Source organism: Dendropsophus ebraccatus, chromosome 6 (assembly GCF_027789765.1).
Source record: "Dendropsophus ebraccatus isolate aDenEbr1 chromosome 6, aDenEbr1.pat, whole genome shotgun sequence".
Classification (NCBI taxonomy): Eukaryota; Metazoa; Chordata; class Amphibia; order Anura; family Hylidae; genus Dendropsophus; species Dendropsophus ebraccatus.
In genome coordinates this window covers 37,384,744-37,397,199 of record NC_091459.1, presented here as the reverse complement: position 1 = coordinate 37,397,199, position 12,456 = coordinate 37,384,744, and the positions used below count along the sequence as shown (strand labels likewise).

General features: G+C 39.7%; 1 protein-coding gene across 1 annotated transcript in view; it reads right to left on the bottom strand.

Annotated features, from left to right (window-relative positions):
* AFG1L (AFG1 like ATPase) overlaps window positions 1-12,456 on the bottom strand; it is a 68,643-nt gene that overhangs the window by 45,966 nt on the left and 10,221 nt on the right. The window contains exon 3 of the mRNA XM_069974805.1: window positions 120-171. Within this exon, the coding sequence (XP_069830906.1) occupies window positions 120-171 (52 nt within the window). The remainder of the gene's footprint in view (window positions 1-119; window positions 172-12,456) is intronic.

The window sequence follows — 12,456 nt, the reverse complement described above, 5'->3', positions numbered from 1 at the left end:
TCAGCCTGTTAGTAGGTTTCCCTGTTGTATACTTAATCTGTGACATTTATGTAACATACAATATGACATATTCACCAGCACCATTTTATTTTATTTTTTAAAGTATTAAAATCACTTACCAACATCTCCAAAGACATACAACCCTTTCTGAGGTTTCCGTCTAGTGAATAACTAAAATGATAAAAATAAAGAGGAAATGTAAAACCTAAATTAGTTATGCATATATTGATTGTGTTTTCTAAACTTTTATGACTTTTTCCAACTACTTTTCTCAACACAGTTGAGACACTAATAGAAACCTAATGGCACATAAGATGTTTCTGTCGGTAAATGTTCCCATAATATACAAAGACCATGAGCCCTCATTTACTAAGATTGTCAGGTTTTCAAGTCCTACACATCAGGGTTTTAGTTTTACAAACAGCTAGATTTTTTTAAGGTGTGTGACTGCCCATACCGCCACTGCTAGAGGAAGACTGAACCACGGGACCATTGTAGGAAATGAGGTATGTAATGGGGATTTAAATGCAGCTGTTGGTTTTGACAGCTGAATGTAAATGGTTAAAGAAGGTTTATGGTGTCCTATCTCAGGGTAGCATAAACTAGTGACAGAGGTGACAGAGAGGCTGAACAGAATGGTGTATCACTTACATTCTTCTGTGCAGCTGATCCAGAGATATCCTCCTGAATAACATGGACAATATGCTGTGTATAGGCAGTCAACTGTCAATCAGCAGTTGGAAGGCAGGGGGAGGAGTGTGGTAAGAATCCTATTCTCCTGCATATTAGGAGAACGGATGAACAAAATGATGTAAGTAATACACCAATCTGTTCAGCATTTCTGTCACTAGCTTATGCTGCTCTCATTTAAGGCAGAATAAACCTAGCGACAGATTCCCTTTAAACAGCCGGCGACGGCAATCACTCCATGATGGCTATGAGGGGCAGCCCCCAGCTGCTTATAGCAGCCAGGAGGTTCCATGTATATAGTGAGCCTGCTACATACACCCTTAATTGGATGATCACATACGGTTACGTGATTATGTGTTAAAGGATGTGGACACTTTTACAGAGACTATAGCAATAATTCCAATACCCAATGAGAATGGAATTAACAGCAATGTTTCTATCTTTGCAGATGACACCAAGCTTTGTAGTACAGTACAGTCTATGGAGGATGTGCAGATATTACAGGATGACTTAGACACACTGAGTGTTTGGGCGTCCACTTGGCAAATGAGGTTCAATGTGGATAAATGTAAAGTTATGCACCTGGGTACTAATAACCCACATGCATCATATGTCCTGGGGGGAGTTACTCTGGGAGAGTCACTGATGGAGAAGGATCTGGGTGTACTTGTAGATAATAGACTACAGAACAGTACACAATGTCAGTCAGCTGCTTCTAAGGCCAGCAGGATATTGTCATGCATTAAAACAGGCATGGACTCACGGGACAGGGATATAATATTACCGCTCTATAAAGCCTTGGTGCGGCCTCATCTGGAGTATGCTGTCCAGTTTTGGAACCCGATTCATATAAAGGATGTTCTAGAGCTGGAGAGGGTACAAAGACGGGCAACTAAACTAATAAGGGGAATGGAACATCTTAGTTATGAGGAGAGATTAAAAGAATTACATTTGTTTAGTCTGGAGAAGAGACGTTTAAGGGGAGATATGATTAATTTATTTAAATATATAAATGGCCCCTACAAGAAATATGGGGAAAAGATGTTCCAGGTAAAACCCCCTCAAAGGACAAGAGGGCACTGCCTCCGCCTGGAGAAAAAAAGGTTCAATCTCCGGAGGCGACAAGCCTTCTTTACCATGAGAACTGTGAATCTGTGGAACAGTCTACCACAGGATCTGGTCACAGCAAAAACAGTAGAGGGCTTCAAAACTGGCCTAGACAAGTTCTTAGACCAAAATAATATAAATGCATATGTATAGAACCTATCACCCCTCCCCCTTCCCTGTATCCATCCCCTCCTTGGTTGAACTTGATGGACATGTGTCTTTTTTCAACCGTATTAACTATGTAACTATGTAAGGCAAAGGAATAAGGAATTTATGTAAATACTTGGGTTAGGTGAAAGAGGTTAGGTTATATTGGATAAGAAATTTCTATCCAAGTGGAGTTTAGCATTGTAGCTCAATCCCATTAAAACCTATGGAAAAAAACTAAACACAAGTAAACTAGACACAATGTGGTGGTGATTCTGGAAAAAGCACAACAATGTTTTTAAGCCTAGACAACCTCATTACCCAGACTGTTATATAAGAGGGGCAATAAAGTTAAAACACAGATCATCTACTACTCCCTATACTTTGAATCACCAATTGACTGTCAAGTTACATTCGTAATTGATACAGTCCAAAGGCAATTCTTTCTTTAAGTGGTTTCCTCTCCTCGTATTGAGTCACTTCTGTTTGCCATAGCATAGAGAAATCATATCTGAATGATAATAACTGAAAAACAAAAGGCTGATCAGGATGTAAGACAACAGAATGACGACCCTTGCAATACTCTAGAAGGGTCCTTGCTTGGATATTAATAAATCCTTCAAACTTACAGCTTTATAGAGTATGTGCTACAACATAAGATGATTCAAATTAAAAAGATTCCTCAGTGGGAGCAGTACAATTGCCAAGTAAGATCACTCTGGTTTAGATGCACGAGGCACAATGCGCAGATCAGATCTTAATTAATCGGCACATATTCAGATAATAAACTCATAAACTGGCTCAGAACATACACATCTGAGATCCCTAAGTGGTCATTACAATTTTAAAGGTATATAAAAAAGATTGAAAGGTTTGTTTGTTTTTTTGTAACATAAACATATGCCTAGGATTTAACCCCTTCATAGAGTCTGGGCTTAAGTCAGTTTTTTTTTTTTTCATTTTTTAATGATCGCCTCCCAAGCGGTGTAACCTTTGTATTTTCTATCCACACTATCCATTTTCTATCACTGTCCGATTGGGACCCTCGCAGTGTAATGCGGGGGTTCTGATTGTTTTTACTCACTGCCAGTGGTCTCTTACCGTCCTCCCAGCAGTCAGTTGGGCGATCATTGCATAGAGTCTGCCACAGGTAGGCTCTATGCAATGATCACTCATAACACTGATCAATGCTATGCTATGGCATAGCAATGATCAGTGTTAGTAAATGTAATGCATGCATGTAATAGACCCCTTGGGGGATTTAAAAAGTGTAAAAAATATAAAAATATTAAAGTTTTACAAAATATGCCAAAGCCCCTCCCCCAATAAAAGTTGAAACCTCCCTTTACCATTTTATAAATAAAACACATAAAAATAGTAAAATAAACAAACATATTATATACCTTAGCGTGCGTAACTGTCCGATCTAATAAAATTAAAAATAATGTTGTTCCTCCACGATGAATGGTGTGAACAAAGTGGTAAAAAAGCCAGGATTGCTAATTTTGTATATATATATATATATATATATATATATATATAGTGATTAATACATTCGATCTACACAAATATGGTACTAATAAAAATCATGGCGCAAAAAATGATGCTCCATACAGCTCCGTAAAAAAAAAAAATATAAAAGTGCTGTGAAGAGTCATAATAGGGCTATTTTAATCATACCTATTTGCAAAAAAATATCACTGTTAATAAATATACTAAAACATTATAAAAGCTATATAAACTGCAGGTCACTGTATTTAGACTGACCTATAGAATAAATATATCATGTCAGTTTTACTTTAAAGTGCATTACGTAAAACTGTGTGTGAGCTTTTCTCTCTGTCTCCTTCTCCTCTCCCCTCCCTTCAGAGATGGCTGATGTAAACAAATCCCTATCTGCAACTTTGTAATGCCAGGAGGATTAATCACAGTAAGTTCATCAGCAACTTGACCTAAGATTACAAAGAAGCTACAAAGTTACAGATAAAGCCAGTCAGGGATGTGTTTGCATCAGCCGTCTCAGAAGGGAGGGGGGAGGAGGGGAGACAGAGAAAAAAGCTTACACACATATTTTTTGTGTCTTCACCAGAAAGCAGCAGCTAAGAACTGGGCGAAGGCGATTGAATAGATAACAACTAGTATGGAATGAAAAGTTAGTCTCATGAGCAGGAACATATGAAAAGTTATGTTTGAGTGGCATACCCCTGTAAGCACCACTTTCCATTACACTCCTGCATAAAGTCTAGCATCAATCTTTTTCCAATATACTGTATATGAAAACGATTTACAAAACAGCGAATCAATATCGTGACCATTTAGTTCTTAAAGGAGATTGTACAAAAATGCACATAACAAATTACAACAATAGGGTCAAGTGCTAGTTAGGCAATACGTAGCTATTTGGGAATGGCTTAGGTCATTAAACATCATCAGTCACTACAAAGGACAATATAATATGGTAATGAACCGCAATAGAATATTGGGGTGGGCGTTAACTTGTCCTAGCTTGACCAGAAATAAAGCTATACCAAAGCAAAAGTATGCCTGAGCATATACAAGGTTAGCCATACAATAAGTGGGAAGATCAAGGTACGTTAAGTTAGTGTCCTATTACACGGGCCATCAATACTGTAAATGAGCACTGATCTGCTAGATCTGTGCTCGTTTACTGGGCCTATTATACGGCCCAATAATTGTTTAGCAAGGGCTGCATGGACATCGTTAGCAATATTCGTGCAGCCTTTGTCTAAACAGTTTTTATATTACCTATCCATGTTCCTTTTTATATTCCTGTGCTCTGCATGCTTCCTCCCCGATACCGCGCACTGCAGCTTCAATGCGGCCTGTCTCAGCTGACAGCCCACTCAGCCAATCACTGGCCACGGTGGTCCCGGCCAGTGATTGGCTGAGCGGCCTGTCAGCTCTGATGGGGCGCTCTGAAGCTGCAGTAGGCAGGACCAGGGAGGAAGCATACAGAGTGCAGGAGGAGACCAGGAAAGTGGATAGGTAATGTAAAAACTGTTTGACTTACCCCCGCCCGTCGGTACATGTGATCAGGTCCCGATCACTCAGTAACAGATGCTTGTTCTGTCACCGAGTACCTTAAATGCCGCGATTGCTATAGATCGCTGCGCTTAAGGGGTTAATGAGACACAGCTGCTGTGAATTTGTTTCATATCTGCTAACGTGAACCAGCATCTATCATCTCAGCCTCAGTGCCATATCAGTAACTAAGTTAATGTAGGGCTGAACAGCTTTTTGAATGACAGGCGTCTCATTTTACATAACTTTATTTTAACCACGTAAAATAGAAAATAACAGTTTGTAACATTCAAAAAGGTGGACAAAATATATATATATAGATGCTCTATCTACTTAAAAAAAAAAAAAGCTCTCACTACAATATGCCAGATGTGAAATTATAAGTATTTAGCAGACATCATTTGGTTTAAATGTGCAACATCTGCTTTGCGCCGCAGCTGTAGACATTGTGTTGCTAATTCGGTGCCTTTTTTTAGGTGTTAGTTCCAAAAAACGCTATGATTTTCCAACTATTCTTGTTTCTGTGATTATAAGATATATTACGTTGGGTTACAATTTTCTCCTGGACACTTTTTAAGATCATCTAAAGAGTGAAACATATTTGAGCTGAGATGGATATTTCTTTATAACCCTCAGAAACACAAAATTACAAGTTTAAAAAAAATAACCGAAAAGTACACATAAAAAACTAGTACTAAAACTATGGAAAAACCTAAGCAGGCTAAAGGAGAATACACAACCTTTTCTACTCACATGGTGGCTATAGTGTACAACGTCCAAGGCCCACAATAGGGTTCACACACAGTAAAAATAAAAGCTAAATACAGCCAGAATTTTAAGTGAAAATAAAAAATCTCTGTGCAGATTAAGGCCATGTTCACACAACGTAAGTTTCCTATTAATCACGGGCGTTGTTGCTGATTTGCAACAACGGCAGTAATTAATAGGAAATTTACGTTGTACTACAGTCTATGGGATCCCAGCCTTATAACGTTTTTATTTTCTGGTCTATTTAAGGTATCATTATCTGTGCCAAGATCTGTACCTTGCTTCTTCAATGGCTCTAAAGTGCTTAAGGGTGCCTTCACATGTAAAGTATTGCAGCTGATTTTACACTGCGAGTTCCACAGTGAAAACTGCTGTGATACTCTGTAGTGTCATTCCCTTTGGCTCTAAATTTTCATTCCGCTGCGAGATTGTAGCCCCTGTGCACTGATTGACTGCCTAAACACAGCATGGATAGATAACCGCCAATCAGCAGCTGGTGGGCAGAGTTTTCTGTTTCTCATGAATATCCAGAACTACTGGGCTCATGCACATAATGGAGAGAACTACTTATTGTCCATGTTATTCAGGAGGATCTCTTCAAGTCAGCTGCACAGAACAATATAAGTGATACATCAGTCTGTTCAGCTTCTCTATCACTAGTTTATGCTACCCTTAGATAGGACAACATAAACCTGCTAACGGAGTCTCTTTAACCCCTTCCCGTCAGTAACATGTAAATATATGTTCCTACTACACATACCCCGTGCAGCAGGAATGTACAGGGGCTATGTGAGGGGCTTAGGGTGTGTGCGGGGCCGGAGGTAATGAGAGGCAGCTGTGTCTCATTAACCCTTTAAACGCCATGATCTATAGCGATCGTGGCATTTAAGCTACTCAGTGACAGAACAAGCATCTGTCACTGAGTGAGCCTCTTATCTACATCTCGTCGGTTCGGCGGTCTGTGTATAGAGTCTTCTCTCAGGCAGGCTCTATGCACAGATTGCCGATAACATTGATCTATGCTATGCTATGGCATAGCATAGATCAGTACATGCAATCTAATGATTGCATGTTTTACAGTGAAAAAGAGTGTAAGTGTAATAAAAAAAGTATTAAAAAAAAAAACCTTATACACACCCAATAAAATTTTAAAATACCCCTTGCCCATTATAAAAATAATAATATTAAAAATTAATAAGTAAACATATTACATATCGGAGCATGCGGAATTGAATTATCTGATCTATTATTTTAAAAAAACACATCAGGATTGCTGATTTTATTAAATTATATATGAGAATTTTTTTTAAAAAAAAAACTATCAAAAATTTTCTGTTACACCAATATAATATTAATAAAAACTAGAGATCATGGCGTAAAAAAATGACACCCCAACCAGCCCTGTAGGTGGAAAAGTAAAAGCGCTATGGCTCTTAGAAGGCGGGGAGGAATATTGCATTAATATGATCAGGACATCCGGGCATCAAAGGGTTCTGTCTTGAAGGGGTTAAAGAGGACTACTAGGTAGAAAGGTCGAGAAAATTTTTGCATGTTAAAACCAAAGAGATAATACATCTCCTAGCATACAATATATGCATTTGATCGTTCCATTTGTCTTTGTTCAAGAACAGAAGCCACACACCGTTATAAAGTGTTATTTTACTTATTCCCAGAAGATTGGCAGGATTTATAGCAACGCATCATGCAAATATCCAGTCATGATCAGAATCACAGGAAGAAAAATGCATGTGCATAATTTTTCTTAATCAAGAGAGAAAAAAAAAGGCTGAGGTCACTATTTAAAAATATTCCAATAGTGTTATTTGCAAGGTAATCAGTCAGAGAGGAAAGTACACACTGCGGAAAGATAAGAAAACTTTTCACATAAATGACTGCAAGCTGATATGTCCACTGCTGTATACCTATGGAGAGGTAATGTCAGTGCTTAAAGGATCACCGTGCATCGAAAAAAATACAGAAACAAGCATTAAAAATTCCATTAATTCTATGCACTATACATTGATGGCCTATCCTCAGAATAAGCTATCAAAATGCTGACACACTGCGCCCCCCGCCAATCTACTGTTCAGGCGAGCCACAGCTCCAGAACGTACACAATGAATTATACAGCTTATTGTGTAGTGGTGACTGCAGCTCAGCTCCTACTGAAGTGAAAGGGAGCTGAGCTGCAGTAAACCCGTACCACCAATACACTGGTCGACACCAGTAGCAAATCCCCATAGAAACCCTGTCCTGCTCTGGACAGTTCCTGTTACGGACAGAGGTGGCAGCAGAGAGTACTGTTTCAGACTGAAAAGAATACACAACTTCCTGCAGGACGTACACCAAGTGGCACTGGGGCGGGGCATGGTCACATGCTTCTCCATGTCGGCCATCTTATGGACAGACTCACCACAGAGCAGGACAACACAGCCTGGAGGAGGGGAGTCTGATTTTAACTCTATGAGGTATACAGGGAGCTGCTGTCAGTATATACAGTGAGGACACTTACTAATACTGTACACTAAACAATTTTACTATAAAGTGACCGCCTCTTTAAATTATGATTAGACAAGATCATGGAGCTGCAACTATTTCTATTCATACATGTACAAGAAACCTGCAAGTTTAACTTTTTTCTTTAGCACCCCAGTAGAGTTTTTTTTTATGTAAGATTTCCTTTTCTTGGATCCATCATTATCTCCTTAAAGAATCAGGAACAAATGATTCCAGCCAGAATTTGCTGTATAATTATTTCCTGAAAAAGCCCTAGCATTATATCACTTTCCACAAGGAACACTTCTCTGTTAAAGTAGGCCACTTCATCTGAGAACATTTTCTTAAGAATTAAGAATTGAACTGCCCAAGCAATGTAAATTGCACTGATTCTATCAAACTTCATGGAACGTAACTTTTTTCCCCCCAGAGTGAATACTAAATAAGAATATTCACTTACAACTCTCACAAAGGGTTAGGAAATAAAGTCGGAGCACTGTAGCCCTATAAAAAAATCTTATTTTACAGATATATTTTTAAAGACTTGGTAACCTATTTCCGGGGCTGTTTATAGCAAGAGTCAAGTAGCACGACAAAGCAAACCAGAAACAACGTTGCCAACCATCCAGCATAAACCGCAGCTGATTTTTAAACAACGTAGAAAAAATGTATTTAACCCCTTAAGGACAGAGCCTGAAATGGCCTTAATGACAGAGACAAATTTTATGAATATGACCTGTGTCACTTTATTCATTAATAACTTCGGGATGCTTTTACCTATCCGGCTGATTCTGAGATTGTTTTCTCGTGACATATTGTACTTTACATTTCTGGAAAATTGGAGTCGATACTCATAACGAATCTTTATGAAAAAAAACCAAATAACGTGAAAAAATGTGAAAAAAAGCATTTTTCCAACTTTGAAACTTTTTTGCTTATACAGAAAGTGGTTATACCACATAAATTATATATTAAATAGCATTAGCAACATGTCTACTTTATGTTGGCGGCATTTATTAAACTATCTTTCATTTTTTGTAGACAATAGAAAGCTTAAAACATTAGCAGCAAATTTCCAAATTTTCAGTAAAGATTAAAATTAGATATTTTTAGGGACCTGTTCAGGTTGAGGCTGGGTTTACACTACGTATATTTCAGTCAGTATTGTGGTCCTCATATTGCAACCAAAACCAGGAGTGGATTAAAAACACAGAAAGGCTCTGTTCACACAATGTTGAAATTGAGGGGATGGCCGCCATATAACAGTAAATAACGGCCATTATTTCAATATAACAGCCGTTGTTTTAAAATAACAGCAACTATTTGCCATTAAATGGCGGCCATCCACTCAATTTCAACATTGTGTGAACAGATCCTTTCTGTGTTTTTAATCCACTCCTGGTTTTGGTTGCAATATGAGGACCACAATACTGACTGAAATATACATAGTGTGAACCCAGCCTTAAAGGGGTATTTGAGGGGCCTGTATGTTAGAAAGCCCCACAAAGCACCCCATTTCAGAAACTGCACCCCCCACACTCTGCAATAGCATATCCGGAAAGTTTTTTAACCCTGTAGGGGAGTCACAGAAATAAAAGCTAAGTGTGTAATAAATTTGAAAATTTTAATTTTCTGTGCAGAGATTTTATTATAATCCAATATTTTTCATAATTATAAACCTATTACCAGAGAAATGCACCCCAATATTGATTGCTCCGTTTCTGCAGTTTATAGAAATACCCCATATGTGGCCCTATTGCACTATTTGACGCAACCACAAGCCTCAGATATAAAGGAGTGCCTAGTGAATTTCAACGCCTCCGTTATATTTCGTTTTTGACTGTACCACTTCAGGTTGGCAGAGGCTCTGGAGTGCCAAAACCTAAAAAACACCCCTAAAGGGACACCATTTAGAAAACTACACCCCTCAAGGAATGTAACAAGGGGTGCGGTGAGAATCTGGACCCCACAGGTGCTTCACAGATTTTCCAAACAATATGGCGTGAAAAAAGAAAAATTTATTTTTTACACTAAAACATTCTAGCCTTCAATTTTTCATTTTCTTAAATGGATAAGAGGAAAAAAAAGACACAAAATGTGTAGCGCAGTTTCTCCCGAGTACGGAAATACCACACACGTGGCGATAAAGCACCAAGGGGGCGCAGGACGAGCCTCCAAAGGGAAGAAGCGCCAATTGGCTTTTGGAAGCTGGATTTCACTGGAAAGGATTTCAAGGGCCATGTCGCATTTACAGAGCCCTCGTGCTGCCAAGACACTGGAAACCCCCCACAAGTGACCCCATTCTGGAAACTACACCCCTCAAGGAATCTAACAAGGGGTTCAGTGAGCATATGCACCCCACTGGTGACGGGCACAAATGTGGAACAATGTGACGTGAAAGGGAATATTTTCATTTTTTCACTTTCATGGCACAAATGTGCCCGTCATCAAGGGGTCAATATCCTCACTGCACCCCTTGTTAGATTCCTTGAGGGGTGTAGTTTCCAGAATGGGGTCACTTGTGGGGGGTTTCCAGTGTTTTGGCTGCACGAGGGCTCTGTAAATGCGACATGGCGTTCATCATCTATTCTAGCCAAATCCAACCTCCAAAATCCAAATGGCGCTCCTTCCCTTCGGAGGCTTGCCCTGCGCCCACATGGCGCTTTATGTCCACATGTGGGGTATTTACGGACTCAGGGGAAATTACTCTACACATTTTTTATTTTTTTTTCCTCTTTTAACCCCTTGTGAAAATGATAAATTCAAGGCAAAACCAACATTATAGTGTAAAAAATTTAATATTTCATTTTCACGCCACATTGTTCCACATTTGTGCCCGTCACCAGTGGGGTCCATATGCTCACTACACCCCTTGTTACATTCCTTGAGGGGTGTAGTTTCCATAATGGGGTCACTTGTGGGGGGTTTCAACTGTCTTGGCAACACAGGGGCCTTTTGAATGCAACATGGCCCCTCGAAATCCATTCCATCCAAATCCAGCCTTCAAAAACCAAATGGCGCTCCTTCCCTTCGGAGGCTTACCCTGCACCTGCATGGCGCTTTATGTCCACATGTGGGGTATTTCCGTACTCAGGGGAAATTGCGCTACACATTTAGTGCTTTTTTTAAATCTTTTAGCCCCTTGTGAAAATGAAAAAATCATGACAAGATTAATGATTTAGAGTAAAAATTTTACAAAAATTACACTAAATGTTGGTCTAGCCTTGATTTTTTTCCATTTCCATAAGGGGTTAAAAAAGAAAATGAACACAAAACGTGTAGGGTAATTTCCCCTGAGTACGAAAATACTCCACATGTGGGCATAATGTGCCATATGGGCACAGGGCAAGCCACCAAAGGGACAGAGCGCCATTTAAAAGGCTGGAATGGAGGATGGAGGCCATGTCGCAATTACAAAGCTCCTGTGCTGCCAGGACAGTAGAAACCCCCGACAAGTGACCCCATTCTGGAAACTACACCCCATAAGGAATCTAACAAGGGGTGCAGTGAGCATATGGATCCCACTGGTGATGGGCACTTACGTAGAACATGTGCCGAGAAAATAAAAAATACCATTTTTTTCATTTTCACGTCCCAAATGTGGCCGTCACCAGTGGGCCATATCCCCGCTGCCCCCCTTGATAGATTCCTTATGGGGTGTAGTTTCCAGAATGGGGTCACTTGTGGGGGGTTTCTACTGTCCTGGCCACACAGAGGCTTTGTAATTGCATCATGGCATTCTCTAATGGGATTGGCGGCCATACCTATTTAGCTGGGAAAAAAGGGACAATTCTAATTTATTTGGGGGTATTAGGCCAATTATTAGTTTATAAGGTTGAAAATGACAGGTGTCCATCAAATTCAACCTGTGTTGATCCAGAGGAAGGCAAAAAACCCTCGTAAGGCAGACGACAGTGGCTTTATCACAGGGGAAAAATTCCTTCCTGACTCCATAATGGCGATCAGAATAATCCCCGGATCAACGTGACCCCTGAAATAGGAATAAGGGACAGAATTTAGATAATGTAGAACCCCAATGACATGTGGTACGCCTTGAAGCGATCCAGTATGCAGAGGAAGGGGTGATCAGGACAGGCGTCACACTGGAAAATGGTGTCCTTCCTGATCCCCCTGTTACCCCACACTCTGCACTTCTTCTGGGGTCTCCCGTTCTCCAGTGTGGGGGACGTCACCTGGAGAATGTTG